The 15,580-nt window shown below is 40.1% G+C and overlaps 2 protein-coding genes across 5 annotated transcripts in view; one reads left to right on the top strand and one right to left on the bottom strand.

Annotated features, from left to right (window-relative positions):
- Nucleotides 1-15,580, top strand: part of LIPH (lipase H) — a 43,891-nt gene that overhangs the window by 26,871 nt on the left and 1,440 nt on the right. For 3 of the 4 annotated variants that reach the window (XM_036243731.1, XM_036243732.1, XM_036243733.1), the window contains exons 6-9: nucleotides 1,320-1,487; nucleotides 2,801-2,896; nucleotides 4,631-4,742; nucleotides 14,300-14,473. In XM_036243731.1, coding sequence (XP_036099624.1) covers nucleotides 1,320-1,487; nucleotides 2,801-2,896; nucleotides 4,631-4,742; nucleotides 14,300-14,473 — 550 coding nt within the window. Of the gene's footprint in view, nucleotides 1-1,319; nucleotides 1,488-2,800; nucleotides 2,904-4,630; nucleotides 4,743-14,299; nucleotides 14,474-15,580 lie in introns of those variants that run through there. The other variant, XM_036243734.1, reaches the window with a different exon arrangement.
- Nucleotides 686-1,222, bottom strand: LOC118617755 (60S ribosomal protein L17-like; the record flags this gene model as incomplete). The annotated part of the gene is made up of 1 exon (XM_036243736.1): nucleotides 686-1,222. A coding segment is annotated over exon 1 (537 nt), but the record flags the coding sequence as incomplete, so codon positions are not given.

Here is a 15,580-nt window from a genome sequence, read left to right as displayed (position 1 = left end):
AACGTACTTGTCTTCTGCTGAAAATCTCTGAGGAATTTCTGACTACCACTGAATTTTTCCTCTCCGTTTCACTGACAAAGGAAGGACATAGGTTGAGTCCTGATTCAACCACATAATAACTGTGTGACCTTGGTCAAGCCACTTAACCTCTCTGAGTCGTAAAGTCCTGCTAGGTAAAATGCCTCTCTTCTTCTCCTTTTCTCCTGTCACTTGCCAGCATGAACAATCTCTGGATTTTTATAAGGATCTAGTGGAAGAGAAACACTGAAGCTGTCAGTGCAGTGCCTGCTATACCCAAGACAGATGATAAAATGTGTGTGTGTGTGTACCATCTGTGACGTGAGGTGCTATTATTATTATTATTATTATTATTTTTAATTTTATTAGTCTTCATTTTATGCTGAATTTACTCCCGAACCATAAGTTTTGTGTTTTTTTTTATCCTCACCTGAGGACATTTTTCCATTTTTCGTTCAGATAGAGCAGGAGGGAGAGAGAGGAAGAGAGAGAGAAACATCAATGTGAAGGGACACATCGAGTGGCTGCCACCCTCACGACCAACCAGGGCCGGGGACAAACTGCAACCGAGGTACATGCCCTTAGCGGGAACCGAACCCGGGTCTCTCTGTACCGCAGGTCGATGCTCCAACCGCTGAGCCAAACTGGCCAGGGCCCGAACCATAAGTTTTTGTTTCTTCAGTTTCTTCTGGGCTATCTTTTTCTTCTGTGCAACCTCCTCTTCTGATTTAGGAACAATCTGCTCTTTCTCAGTGAGGATCATCTGAATGTGGCAGGGAGAGCTCATGTATGGGTTAATCCGCCCATGAACTCTGTAAATTCTACGGCGCATCTTGGGAGCGTTATTCACCTGGATGTGCTCAATGACCAGAGAATCTACATCTAAACCCTTAAGTTCAGCATTACTCTCTGCATTTTTAAGCACGTGCAGCAAAAACTCAGCAGTCTTTTTGAGCCACCAACGCTGTGTCCAGCCCCACTGTTTGGCCTGGGCGCACCTACCAGCTCCACCATTGTAACAACAGAAAGGCACACACTGCTTCTGTAAAATGACATCCTTCAGATACTTGGTGGCTTTTCGAATATACATACCGTTGATGGCCTGGGCAGTTTCCCGAGTGTTCTTAAAGTGAACACAAAGATTTGAACCTCTTGACTTGCATGATTTTGTGGGGTTTTCTGGGTCAAGTGAATAACAAACCATTTTCAGAGGTTACCTCTGGCCACTTTCGGGAAAAGCGAGGTGCTGTTATTAAATGCTACAACTGCTTTATTCTTTAATCATTCCTTTCACAACCCAGGAATGGAGTATTTTAAGTGTGACCACCAGAGGTCTGTGTACCTGTACCTCTCTTCCCTGAGAGACAACTGTAATGTCACCGCGTACCCCTGCAACTCCTACCGGGATTACAGGAACGGCAAGTGTGTCAGCTGCTTCACCCCACAGGAAGAGTCCTGTCCACTTCTGGGTCAGTCCAACAAGCACTTACCCTCTGCTTAACAAAGAGTAAAATGTTGGTGGGAATCCCAGCACCACGGTATTATCTAAAAAGGAACCTGAAAATTGTGTGCTTTCTGAAAATTTAGTCAGCTTTTTTTCTAGCCAATTCTGTGAAGTACTCTGGGGTCTCCCAATCAGTGTTAGAAAAGCAACCTGTATAGAATTTCATCTAAAAGGCAGTGTACCCTCTCTGGACACTGTATTCTGGCATGAAAAAGAAGGTTCCAGAAGAGTTTCCAAGCCCACCCAGGGCACAGTCACCTCACATAGCCTGCTCCCATGGGGAGAGGAACACCTTCTCCTTGCACACAACCTCTCTTCTGGGGGAAGGTCACAGTGCCCCCTTCCGTCAGATGAGCCTTGCAGAATGATCCCTTCCAACAAGCTGTGTCTGCAAAGGGACACAGCTTTGTGCTCTGGCTCTGGTGTGCATTGTACAGGGGTGGAATGGGGTGATAGATACTGTGGAGGCTGCTGGGATATTTGCTAAGAGTTAATAGAAACATTTCAAGTGGTGAGGATTTGGAACCAGATGGTCATGAGAATTTTCTAATTGCTCCCAAAGGAAAAGCCCAAGTTAACATCAGGGCATGCTGTGGACAAGGGATTCTCAACCTTGATTATGCATTGGAATCACCTAGAGAGCTTTTTCAAAATACTGGTGCCTGGATCCCACCCCAGATCAATTAAGTCAGAAGACAGAGGCAATTCTCTAGGAGTGGGGACAGAGGAGAAAGAGCAAGGCCCAGTGATGGTACTCAACTTCCTTCCTGCAGGCACAGACATGAAGGAGGACGTTCATCTGCCTGGTGACATGGTCACTTGGCAAAACTAGGTTCTGTGCAATTTAGGGGCCCAGTTGTAGTTCAAGAAAGCACATTGCTTTGCAAGAGTGATCTATCCTACGTATACCTGAATCTGTTTGAACTATAAGATGAATGTATTACTGAAAAATATCTGCTATTTTTAGTCCATTCCACTTCCCTACCCCTGCTACTGAGAACCAGGCTGGGTGATGTAATGTCAGTAGAAAGGGGGGAAAGCCACGGCGGTGTCCTTCTGCATGCCCCAGCTCCTAGGGATCAGGTAGTGAGCAGAGTGTGGTGGGTGCTGGGCAGGCACTGCCCTGATGGCCCTTTGGGTCCTCAGCATGAGGGTGGGCGTGAGAAAGATGATCTCAGTGGTGATGGCAGTCAAACTCGCTGTTCTTACTGCCTCCCCAACTGCTTTTACATTTATATAATACATGTTAACATTACACTTTTCCACATTATTTTCCAGGCTATTCTGCTGATAAGTGGAAAGACTATTTAAGAGAGAAAGACCCTCCTATGACTAAAGCGTTCTTTGACACAGCTGAGAAGGAACCGTTCTGCAGTGAGTGGTGAATGTGGTTACTGCTTTTGCCCCTCCTTTATTAAGCTGAGTCTCAGCTTTCTGGCTACTTGTTAGTAAGTGAAGGCCATGGTGAAGCGTGGACTTTGGAGTTGGAAAGACCTAGGTTGAATCCTGACTCTACCACATAATAGCTGTGTGACCTTGGTCAAGACACTTGACCTTTCTGAGTCTCAATGTCTTGCTAGGTGAAATGGGCATAAGAATGACTATCTTGAGAATTAAAATCTTGACAAATCATAGTTGTTAGCTTCATGGGATGGTCATTCTAATCATTAACATCTTCTAGAAAATTGCTTCATCCTCAAGAGATGTGAGATTGGTGCTAGAAAAAATCAGGTGTCAGCCACATATATGGGTCAGCTCCAGCTCCAAAGCAGCCATGATGACCTTGTAAAGACTTTGAGAGGTTGTATATTCCACATGGGAACTAAATGAGGTAACAGATAAGAAGACCTGAGAAGCAAGTAGGAATTTTCCTGGGCAAATGTATGTCTTGTAGTCTTATCTCCCTTTTCACTTTTCTTGGGAGCAGCCCTTGTAAAAGAGTTTGCAGATCACTGGGGTTTCCTCCTTCTTTAGAGCCATGTGTGGCAGCCCAGGTTTGGGTCTGCCAGGTCCAAATGGGGCAAGCCCGTGAGCAATAATGGGTAATGAAGTGCCAACTCCAGGGCTTGCCTTATTCCTTTGTGGGACAGCCATCTCCCTGAGCCTCTTCCCCTTCTCTGCAAGTCTGACCAGGAGACAGCAAATCTGAATATCATGGTGGGATCCCCATCTTCCCAAATCATCCTTGGCCTTGGGGAGCAGAGTAGAGGGGAAGAGGAGTTCTCTGAACACATCACGCACTCTCATATATCGTCTAGAAATTTAATGGGTGCCTATAAAGTGTTAACGCTGAGACGATAAAGAGGAATAATCATCCCTTTATTCCTTCCCATTTATTGTTGTAGTATATTTAGTTTTATCTTTTTTTTGTAACCCCATAAGACATTATTCAGGCAATATTTATATAGATGTACCCACTCATTTACCACTTTTGTGATTATCATTTTTTCTTACATTTTACAAATATAGTAAAATGTGCTGACTAGTGATGGGAGAATCCCAGAGCGTGATAAGAACTCCAAGAGGTAGACCTGACTTAGTTTGAGGGTCAATGAAGGACTCCCAGAGGAAGTGACATTAAGCTGAAACCTGATGGATGAGTTGGCAAAGGGGGCAAAGTAAGAGTGTCCAAATGAGGGGAAGGCCCAGGAGCAAGAGGGAGCTTGGCAGTGCAGGTGTGGCATGACTGAAGGAGTGATGAGCGGGGCTAGATAGGCTGGTGGACATGGCCCAGGCTGAGGAAGACCTTGTCAGCTGTAGAGAGTCTGTACATGGCTGGTTTATTCTAAAAGGGGCGGGGACTGAAGTGAGCCAGTCCCCGCCAGCAGTAGGCTAGGAGACCTCGTCAATAAGGCGGGAGCACTGATTCAATGGTGGTGCCAGAACATGGCGACTGGATACCTTTGAATTCTGCTGTCACTCAAGCCATCTTTACCAAAGAGAATAGAAAGGTGTTTCCGAAAATTCTGCCATGGATGTTTGCAGAGAAACTAGAGAGGAATTAAAAAAGAGACTGAGTTATTAGAGAGGCTGAGAATTTTAGGAACTAACACTTGGGGCGGGGGCAGTTGGGAGTACCTCTTACCATATTTTCTCCTGGTTTTGCAGTATATCATTACTTTGTGGATATTATAACTTGGAACAAGAACATAAGAAGAGGGTCCATTACAATCAAATTGAGAGACAAAGCTGGAAACACCACAGAATCCAAAATCAATCAGTAAGTTGGCCTGAGATAGTTTACAGTTTACTGTTTTCCTTTTTGCTCAGAGAAATTAAATCCCAAATATACCCATTTTCTTATCTATATGTCTGTGCTTTTATAAGGGGACATATTGTTTAATTGCTTCCCATGGCTCTTGATCTCCCAGGCTCTTTACAACTGGAATTGGTGCCTGCCTTCCTCCCTCCTTCTGTCCCTTCTTTCCCCGTCCCCTCTTCCTCCTTTCCCTCCCTTCCTTTTTTTTTTTTAATCCTCATCCGAGGACATTTTTTGCATTTATCTTCAGATAGAGCAGGAGGGAGAGAAAAAGGAAGAGAGAGAAACATTGATGTGAGAGAGACCCACGCGACCCCAATTGGGGCTGGGGACAAACTGCAACAGAGAGGTACATGCCCTTAGCAGGAACTGAACCTGGGACTCTGGTCTGCGGGCCGACACTCTAACCACTGAGCCGAACCGGCCAGGGCCTTTTGTTTAAACATTTAATACAAAAGTCATCTCTGCTTGCTGTAAAGGATTTAAACAGTTAAGAAGTATGTAAGATAAAAATGCAACTTCTTGGTCCATCCCAATAATCCCACCCCTACAGGCACCCACCCCATTACACGTAAGTTTCTATTCTTTTATGAGCTCATACCATATATATACATGCTTACACACACACACACATCCATATATAAACATATGTGTATGTTTTTGACAGAAGATGTGCCCAGCTGGTGTGGCTCAGTGGTTGAGTGTTGACCCATGTACCAAGAGGTTGCTGGTTTGGATCCCAGTCAGGGCATATGCCCAGGTTGTGGGCCCAATCCCCAGTGTGGGGCATGCAGGTGGTGGGCAATCAGTGTTCTCTTTCATCGATGTTTGTATCCCTCTCCTTCTCCTTTTCTCTCTTTAAAATCAATAAAGACAAAAAAAAAAAAAAAGTCAGAAAATGTAACTTGCAATAGAAAATTAGAAACACCCTAAAAATCCCACAATAAGGAAATGATTAATTTAGATATTCCCATATAATAGAATACTATTTATATATTAAGGTTATTTATGAAACATATACATGAAATGCTTATAATATACTAAGTGAAAGACTTCAGTATATAAAATTATATTAAGTATTAAACTCAAGATGTATTATTTATATATAAAGTTTTAGCTTACCAATATAAAAGAATGAAATAGAAACATGCCAAAATATTAGGTTGCCCCTGGGTGGTGGAAATATGGGTGCTTTTTTCAGCTTCTCCTTACTTTTTCAATTTTCTATATATTGTGTGTATGTATTACATATATATTTCTATATATTGTTTAAAAGTAGTTAATAATTTCTTTCATCTATTACTTAACAACCAAGAAAAGAAAAAAAAATGCTAAAAACTCTTTACTTTAAGCAAAAGAACTTGAGGATCATTTTCTTCATTTGCTCAGGAAATGTTTCCTGGGTTCTATTGTCTAGTAGGCATTTGGGTTGTCTCTTGGCCTCACCCATAGAGGACCAAGTAGAATGTCATCTGGAACTGGTAATTGCCTTCTCGGTTCATTGTACAGAGAGAGACAGTGTGGGTGGATGGTTTAGAGGTGACTTTTTTTTTTTTTTTTAATCCTCACCCGAGGACATTTTTGCATTCATCTTCAGATAGAGCGGGAGGGAGAGAGGGAGGGAGAAAGAGAGAAACATCGATGTGAGAGAGACACATCGACTGGTTGCCACCCACACAACCCCAACTGGAGCTGGGGACAAACTGCAACCGAGGTACATGCCCTTAGTGGGAACTAAACCTGGGCCTCTCTGGTCTGTGGGCCAGTGCTCTAACTGCTGAGCCAAACCGGCCAGGGCTAGAGGTGACTTTTTAAAAAATGCATCCTTGAACAAAAATAATAACGGCCTTTGTTTATTGAAGTAAGTGCATTACACACATTGGCTAATGCAATTCTCACTAAAATCCTGTGAGGTAGTATTACCATCTCTATTTTATATATGAGGAAACTGAGGCTCCGAGAGGTCAAGTGATTTGGCCAATATCACACAGCTGGCTGATCAAGGAGAATTGGGTGAAATCAGAGGCAGGTCTGTCCAACCTCAAAGCCCATAGTTTTCTTTTCTTTTTTTAAATTTTTAAATTGATGTTAGAGAGAGAGGAGGGAGAGGGAGAGATGGAAACATCGATGAAAGAGAACATCAATTGGTCGCCTCCTGCACACAACCCACTGGAGATTTGGCCCATAACCTGAACATGTGCCCTGACCGGGAATCGAAACAGCAGCCTCTTAGTGCATGGGTCTACGTTCAACCACTGAGCCACACCGGCCAGGCAAAACCATAGTTTTAATCACTACATTATCTTCCTCCCACTAAGCTGTATTGCTCCCTCCACCCCACCATACTTAGGGTTTGTGAGTAGTGAGGTTTTGGAGGGGTTCTTTATTGATCTGTTTCAGAGACCTCACTGCAGTGTCAATGCCCTCAAACCCACAGTGGGGCAGCATTTTCAGGGAAGGCACCTCTAGGTGTGGCACATCCTAAGGAATCAGCCTCAGGTAGTTTCTGAGCTGTGATCTTCAGTGACGAAGCGAGGCAGAGACCTCATCTGGAGATTCTAGGGAATAGCAGGGGAGATTGTGCAGTTATGTAATGGGGAGTGTTCACATAGCAAAATTTGAGTATTCATGATGATAATTGGTTACATATTTGCTTTACATGTCGTAGAAGTTTTAATTTTACATAGTAAATTTCTCCCAAGTAGGAACTCCTAAATTGGGAGTTTTTTATTTTGATTACCTTAGAGACCTTAACATCTTTATTTTAGTCATATTTAATCATCCTCATTTTAATCATGTTCCTGAAAAAGTCAACACCAATCAGAGACTATATGGGAAAAAAGGAAATAGTTACTTCATTATGTGGGAGATAATGGGTATTTTTTTTTTTTTTTGCAAGGTAAACTTTAACATTTTAATATTATTTTTAAAATTTAAGGTCAAGGAAATGATTTTAGAGGATATATTTTGAGTTTATCCATTCTTACCAGATTATGGGTACAAATGGAGACACATTCAAGGTTATCTGCCTGATGACGCTATATCTGTGCTTTAGATGTATTTTTTTTAAGTTTTTATTTAAATTTTTTTCTCTATTGATTTTATTTTTTGCAAATGTTATTAATTTATTTTTGTTATAGATGTTTCTCCTTTCCCCCCCATTGACACCCTCCTCCCGAACCCGCCCCCCATCTCAGCATTGTTGTCTATGTCCATGGTTACGCATACATGCATATAAGTTCTGTGGTTTATCTCTTCCCTCCCCCCACCCCCCTTTTCTGAGGTTTGTCAGTCTGTACCCTACTTCTATGTCTCTGGTTCTATTTTGTTCATCACCTTGTATTGCTCATTATATTCCACAAATAAGTGAGATCATGTGATATTTGTCTTTCCCTGATTGGCTTATTTTGCTTAGCATAATATTCTTCAGGTCCCTCCATGTCATCTCAAAGAATAAAAGATCTCTTTTTCTTACAGCTGCATAGTATTCCATTGTGTATATGTACCACAGCTTTTTTATCCACTCATCTATTGATGAACACGAGCTATTTCCAGATCTTAGCAATTGTAAATAGTGCTGCTATGAACATGGGGGTACATATATTCTTTCTGATTGGTGTTTCAGACTTCTTAGGATATATTCCTAGAGGTGGGATCACTGGGTCAAATGGCAGTTCAGTTTTTAATTTTTTGAGGAAACACCATATTGTTTTCCATAGTGGCTGCACCAGTCTGAATTCCCACCCTCAGTGTACTAGAGTCCCCTTTTCCCTACACCCTCGCCAGCACTTGTTGTTTGAGGATTTGTTGATGGCAGCCATTCTGGTAGGTGTAAGGAGATACCTCATAGTCATTTTGATTTGCATCTCTCTAATGATTAGTGACGAACATTTTTTCATATGGCTCTTGGCCATTTGTATGTCTTTTTTGGAGAGGTGTCTATTTAGGTTCTCCACCCATTTTTAAATTGGATTCTTTGTCTTCTTTTTGTTGAGTTGTTTGAGTACTCTATATATTTTGGAAATTAGCCCCTTATCTGATGTATCATTGGCAATTATGCTCTTCCATATAGTGGGTTCCTTTTCCATTTTGATGGTTGTTTCTTTTGCTGTGCAGAAGCTTTTTAGTTTGATGTAGTCCCATGTGTTCATTTTTCCTTTTGTTTGTCTTGCCTTAGGGGTTGTATCAGTGAAAATTCTGCTGCATGTGATGTCTGAAATTTTGTTGCCTGCATTTTCTTCTAGAATTTTTATGGATTCACCAGTTACATTTAAGTCTTTTATATATTTTGAGTTTATTGTGTACGGTGTAAGTTGGTGATCTAGTTTCATTTTTTTGCATGTAGCTGTCCAATTTTCCCAAAACCCTTTATTAAAGAGGCTGTCTTGCCACCTTTGTTGAATATTAATTGAGCATAATAACTTGGGTCAATTTCTGGATTCTCTGTTGTGTTCCATCGATCTATATGCCTGTTTTTGTGCCAGTACCAGGCTGTTTTGATTACTATGGCTTTGTAGTACAACCTGACATCCAGTATTGTGATCCCTCCTACTTAGTTCCTTTTTTTTTTTTTTTTCAGGATTGCTGTGGCTATTCAGGGTCTTTTTTGGTTCCATATACACTTTTGGAGTATTTGGTCTAGTTCCATGAAATATGTCGTTGGTATTTTAATGGGGTTTGCATTGAATCTATAGATTGCTTTGGGTAGTATGGACATTTTAATGATGTTAATTCTTCCAATCCATAAACAAGGTATATGCTTTCATTTTTTTATATCTTCCTCTATTTCTTTTTTCAATGACCTGTAGTTTTCTGCCAACAGGCCCTTTACATCTTTGGTTAAGTTTATTCCTAGGTATCTTAGTTTTTTTGCTGCAATGATAAATGGGATTGTTTTTTTAGTTTCTCTTACTGTGAGCTCATTATTGGTATATAAGAATGCCGTTAATTTTTTTTATATTAATTTTGTATTCTGCTACTTTGCCAAATTCATTTGTTAGCTCTAGTAGATTTTTGATGGAGTCTTTAGGATTTTCTATGTACAATATCATGTCATTTTCAAATGATGACAGCTTCACTTATTCTTTTCCAATTTGGATCCCTTCTATTTCTCCTTCTTGTCTAATTGCTGTGGCTAAGACTTCCAGCACTATGTTAAATAGTGTTGAAAGTGGGCATTCCTGTCTTGTTCCTGTCCTTAAGGGAAATGCTTCTAGTTTTTGCGCGTTGAGTATGAAGTTGGCTGTAGGTTTTTCATATATGGCCTTTATTATGTCGAGATATGATCTCTCTATTTGCACATTGCTGAGTGTTTTTATCAGAAATGGGTGCTGGATTTTGTCGAATGCTTTTTTAGCATCTATTGATATAATCATATGGTTTTTATCTTATATTTTATTTATGTAGTTAGTGTATCACATTTGTTGATTTGCGAATATTGTACCAGCCTTGCATCCCTGGGATAAATCCCTCTTGGTTGTGGTGAATAATTTTTTAATATATTGCTGGATTTGCTAATATTTTGTTAAGGATTTTGGCATATTTGTTCATTAGGGATATTGGTCTGTAGTTTTCTTTCTTGGTAGTGTCTTTATCTGGTTTTAGAATTAGAATTATGCTGGCCTCATAAAATGAGTTTGAAAGTCTTCCTTCTTGGATTTTTAAAAAGTTTGAGGAGAATGGGTATTAGATCTTCTTTGAATGTTCAGTAAAACTCCCCCGTGAAGCCATCCAGGCCTGCACTTTTGTTTGCTGGGAGTTTCTTGATTACATGTTCAATTTCTTTAGTTGTTACTGGTCTGTTCAAGTTTTCTATCTCTTCCCAGTTCAGTTTTGGGAGACTGTATGTTTCTAGAAATGTGTCTCTTTTGCCTAGATTTTCCAATTTGTTGGCGTATAATTGTTCATAGTATTTTTTAATGATCCTTTGTATTTCTGTGTTGTCAATGTCTTCTCCTCTTTCATTTCTGATTTTGTTTCTTGGTGAGTCTGGCTAAGGGTGCATCAATCTTGTTTATCTTTTCAAAGAACCAGCTCTTTGTTTTATTGATCTTTTGAATTGTCATTTATTTCTGCTCTGACCTTTACTATTTCTTTCCTTGTACTTGCTCTGGGTTTTTCTTTTTGCTTACTTTCTAGTTCTTTAAGTTGTAGAGTTAGAAAGTCAATTAGAACTTTTTCTTGTTTCTTGAGGTAGGCCTGTAGTGCTATGAATTTTCCTCTCAGGACCGCTTTTGCTGCGTCCCATAGATTTTGTGTTGTTGTATGTTCGTTTTCATTGGTTTCCAGGAAGTTTTTAATTTCTTCCTCGATTTCCTTGGTAATCCATTCATTGTTTAATGACATGCTATTTAGCCTCCATGTGTTTGAATGTTTTGCATGTTTTTGTTGTAATTGTTTTCTAGTTTCATGCCATTGTGATCTGAGAAGGTGCTTGATATTGATTTCAGTCTTCTTGAACTTGTACACACTTAGTTTGTGTCCTAACATGTGGTTTATCTTTGAGAATGTCCCATGTGCACTTGAGAAGAATGTAAATTCTGCAGGTTTGGGGTGTAATTCCCTATAGATATTTAACAAATCCATTTGATCTAGGGAACATTTAGAGTCTCTGTTTCCTTGTTAATTTTTTGTCCAGAGGATCTATCCAGTGATGTCAGCAGGGTGTTGAAGTCCCCTGCTATGATTGTATTGCTGTCGATTTCTCCTTTGAAGTCCTCCAGAAAGTTTTAAATGTATTTTGGTGCTCTTATGTTGGGGCATATATGTTTACCAATGTTATATTCTCCTGTTAGATAGATCCTTTTAATATTATGTAGTGGCCTTATTTTCTCTAGTTATGGCCTTCATTTTGAAGTCTATTTTATCAGATGTGAGTATTGCTACCCCAGCTTTATTTTCCTTTCCGTTTGCTTGGAAAATTTTTTCCCATCCTTTCACTTTGAACCTATTTGAGTGTTTTGTTGTGAGGTGGGTCTTTTGTAAATAATATATATATAGTCATGCTTTCTTATCCATTCATTTACTCTGTGTCTTTTTATCTGAGCATTTTAATCCATTTACATTTAAGGTTATTATTGATATGTACTTATTTATTGCCATTTTTGTTGATTGTGGTTATATTTCTCTTCCTATTTCTTCAGCTTATTACAGCATTCCTTTTAACATTTCTTGGAGTGCTGATTTGGTGCTAATATATTCCCTTAGCCTCTTTTTGTCTGGGAAGTTATTTATTTCACCTTCTATTTTGAATGATAGCCTTGCTGGATAGAGTAGTCTTAGTTTCAGATTCTTGTTTTCCATTACCTTGATTACTTCATGCCATTCCCTTCTGACCAGTAGTATTTCTGTTGAGAAGTCAGCTGATAGCCTTATGGAGGTTCCTTTGTAGGTAACCTGTTGCTTATCTCTTGTTGCCTTTAGGATTCTCCCTTTGTCTTTAATTTTTCGCATTTTAATTACTATGTGTCTTGGTTTGGGCCTCTTTGGGTTCTTCTTACTTGGGGCTCTCTGTGCATCTTGAACTTATATGGCTTTTTTCTTCACCAAGTTAGGGAAGTTTTCTATCACTATTTCTTCAAATATATTCTCTAACCCTTGCTCATTTTCTTCTTCTTCTGGTATTCCTATGATGCAAATGTTGTTATGTTTCATATTGTACCACAGTTCTTTTAGGCTGTATTCCTGTTTTTTAATTTTTTTTCTTTTTGGTTTTCTGATTGGGTGATTTTTTTCTACCCTGTCTTCTAATTCACTGATCCAGTCCTTGGCTTCTTCTACTCTGTTGGTTATTCCTTCCAATGTGTTCTTTATTTCTGCTAAGTCATTCTTCATTTCCAATTGGTTGGTTTTCAACGTTTCTATATCTTTACTCATGCTGTTGAGCTTTTTACTCATGCTGTTGAGCTTCCTCGTGATTATTTCTCTGAACTATTCCTCTGATATCTTGCTTAATTCTATGCCATTTATTTCTTCTCCTGCAGAATTATCTTTTTCTTTCATTTGGGATTTGTTTCTGTTTCACCATTTTGGCTGTCTCAGTGGATTTTGGAGCCTCCCAAATTTTCCCTGAGGGTGCTGGTGTTCCATTGGTTGTGGCTCTCTCTATTGGGTTTGCATTAGTGTTGGAGGACCCATGTTAAACACTACTGTCAAGTATTACTTTCCTGGGTAGATTTGCAAGGCAAAGAAAGGTTCAGTTATCCTCTAGCCTTTTGCCTAGAGGCTACTGGTCTCAGTTATTTGATGAGCCTGGATTTGTAGCCCTGAAGCTGAATGAAAAAAAATCCCTCAGTTGTAAGAGGATTTCTAGTGGGTGAGACACTTGTTTTCTATCAGACTTTAGATGTTAATGAGGCTCAATTTGCATTTTTTGGACTGGCTTGGGGGTGTTGGATTCCTGCAGGAAGGGTCTTTGCCACTCCCCTGCCCCAGGCTCTGGGAAGGGTTTTCTTGAGTAAAATGGTTACTGTCCTGTGAAGGAGTGGTTCAGTACACGACTTCTGGTGCCCTTCCATCCAGTTCTCTCCTGAACCAGAAACCTCAGACTCTCTCCACACAGCTCCAGTCCAGTCCGCCCTCACTCTGCCAGCGCCCAAGGTGAGTGGCTGTAGCTGATTTGGTGCTTTTTAAAACCCCTACTTTCTCACACACCACTAACGCAGCTTTCATTGCTGTCTGTGGGCTCCTAGCCTGCCCCCACGTGCCTCCATAGTTTCTACCAGGCTCGATTTGACATCTTCTCTGTCCCTGGTTATACTGGCTCTCTTCCAGCTGCTCTTCAGTTGGATTTTCCCAATGTTTTGTCTTACAATTTTAGTTGTAATTCCAGTTTGGTCCTGGGAGATGGTCTGTGTAGCTTCCATTCACTCCGCCACCATCTGTTTTTGTGTATTTCTTTTTTTTAACCTTTAAAAAAATTGGGATATAATTCACATATTTTAAAATTAAAAGCACATTTCCTTGTCTGTGAAATGAAAAATACTCATCTTGCAGGAGTTTTCAGGGAATTGGAGACATGTGTTAAGAGTTGAGAGCTCAGAGGTTGGAGCACCGGCCCACACACTGAAGGGTTATAGGTTTGATCCCAGTCAAGGGCACGTAGCTGGGTTGCAGGTTCAATCCCTCTCCCTAATCAAGCTGCATGTGGGAAGCAACCAGTCAATATATCTCTCTCACATCGATGTTTCTCTCTCTCTCTCTCTCTTTCTCCACCTTCCCTCCCTCTCTCCCTTCCACTCTCTCTAGGAATCAATGGAAAAGATATCCTTGGGTAAGGATTAACAACAACAACAAAAGAGTTGAGGATGCTGCCTGACATATAGTAGGAAGCACATACCTCTCTAAAGTTATAGCATTTCATTAGTCCTGGGGTCAGTAGTCCTTTGGAATCCAGTGGACTTTGCCCATGAAAGTCAGCTATTGCAGGCTATGGAGTCAGGTGGCTACCTGCTTACTGATTTATAAGCTTTAAAACTCTTTTCTTTCACTAGCAATTGATATGCGTTTCTTCCTTCTAGTGAACCTGCAATATTTCAGAAATACAACCAAGTGAGTCTGCTTGCAAGATTTAATCAAGATCTGGATACAGTGGCAGCCATTTCCTTGGTGTTCTCTACAGGATCTGTAGTAGGCCCGAAGTACAAGCTCAGGATTCTCCGAATGAAGTTAAGGTCACTTGCCCATCCAGAGAGGTGAGCCATACATAGGCAGGGTTTGACAAGCCCCTGTTTCCCAAACATGATGTTGGCTCTTGCCCAGTCTGCTTGGTCTAAATGCTATAATTGGACTCCATCAATCACAATGAAGGATGTGAAGAGTTTTCTAAAAATAGACTTGATAAAAACAAGTAGCCCAATAACCCAAGAAAATTTTACTGGTATGTACTTTAAGATAAATGGCCCAATAATCCAAAGAAATAATGTTGTTATATATTTAGGGTTATACAATTTCTCCCTAACCACTCTACCCACATTGCTTTGCAAGTTGATCATTTGTTGTAGAAAAGAAAGCCACATATAATTTGGCAAACTGATAGAACAGGGCCTAGTATAAAAAAAGGTACAGGAAATTGGAATATTGTATTCCTTTGATACAGTATGAAAGTACTATATCAATGTTAAATTCAATAACTGCACTGAGAATATCCTTATTCTTAGGAAATACACACTGAAGAATTAAGTGGTAAATGACCTACGCTCAATTGATTCCAAAAAAAAGAAAGTGTGTGTGTGTGTGTGTGTGTGTGTGTGTGTGTGTATGTGTATGTGTAGAGACAGAGATGAAGGAGAGAGAAAGGCTGTGATGGGATATATGTTTTGTTACTAATGCCACATATATAGTCCTAGCATCCAATCCATGGATAGAGAGAGACAGGAAGTGATGTGAGCAGTTAGTACTTTATAAATTCCTTTTCATTGAAGGTTTAGGGTACACATTTCTTCTAAGGGGAGAGTCATTACATCCTAAAACTGTGGGGCTTTTTAATACTCTTTTCTCTGATTACCAAAGTAATACATGTTCATTTAAAATTTTTTGAAAGTGTAGACAGTGTTAGGAAGTAGAGAAACATCACCTATAATGTCATTATTCAGAGGCAACCACTATTAATATTTTTGGTTATTTTTTTCTAATCTGCTTTCTGTTACTGTTTTTAAACCTAGTTGAAGTTATGTGTCAAATAAAATTTGACATCCTGCCTATTTACTATAAGCATTTTCCTATAACATTAAACATAATTGCTAAATGCCCTGGCCAGTTTGGCTCAGCGGTTAGAGCGTCGGCCTGCAGACCAGAGAGAC

The sequence above is a fragment of the Molossus molossus genome, unplaced genomic scaffold (genome assembly GCF_014108415.1).
Source record: "Molossus molossus isolate mMolMol1 unplaced genomic scaffold, mMolMol1.p scaffold_m16_p_5, whole genome shotgun sequence".
Lineage (NCBI taxonomy): Eukaryota > Metazoa > Chordata > Mammalia > Chiroptera > Molossidae > Molossus > Molossus molossus.
The sequence above is the reverse complement of the archived record's forward strand: the minus strand, read 5'-3'. Positions and strand labels throughout refer to the sequence as shown.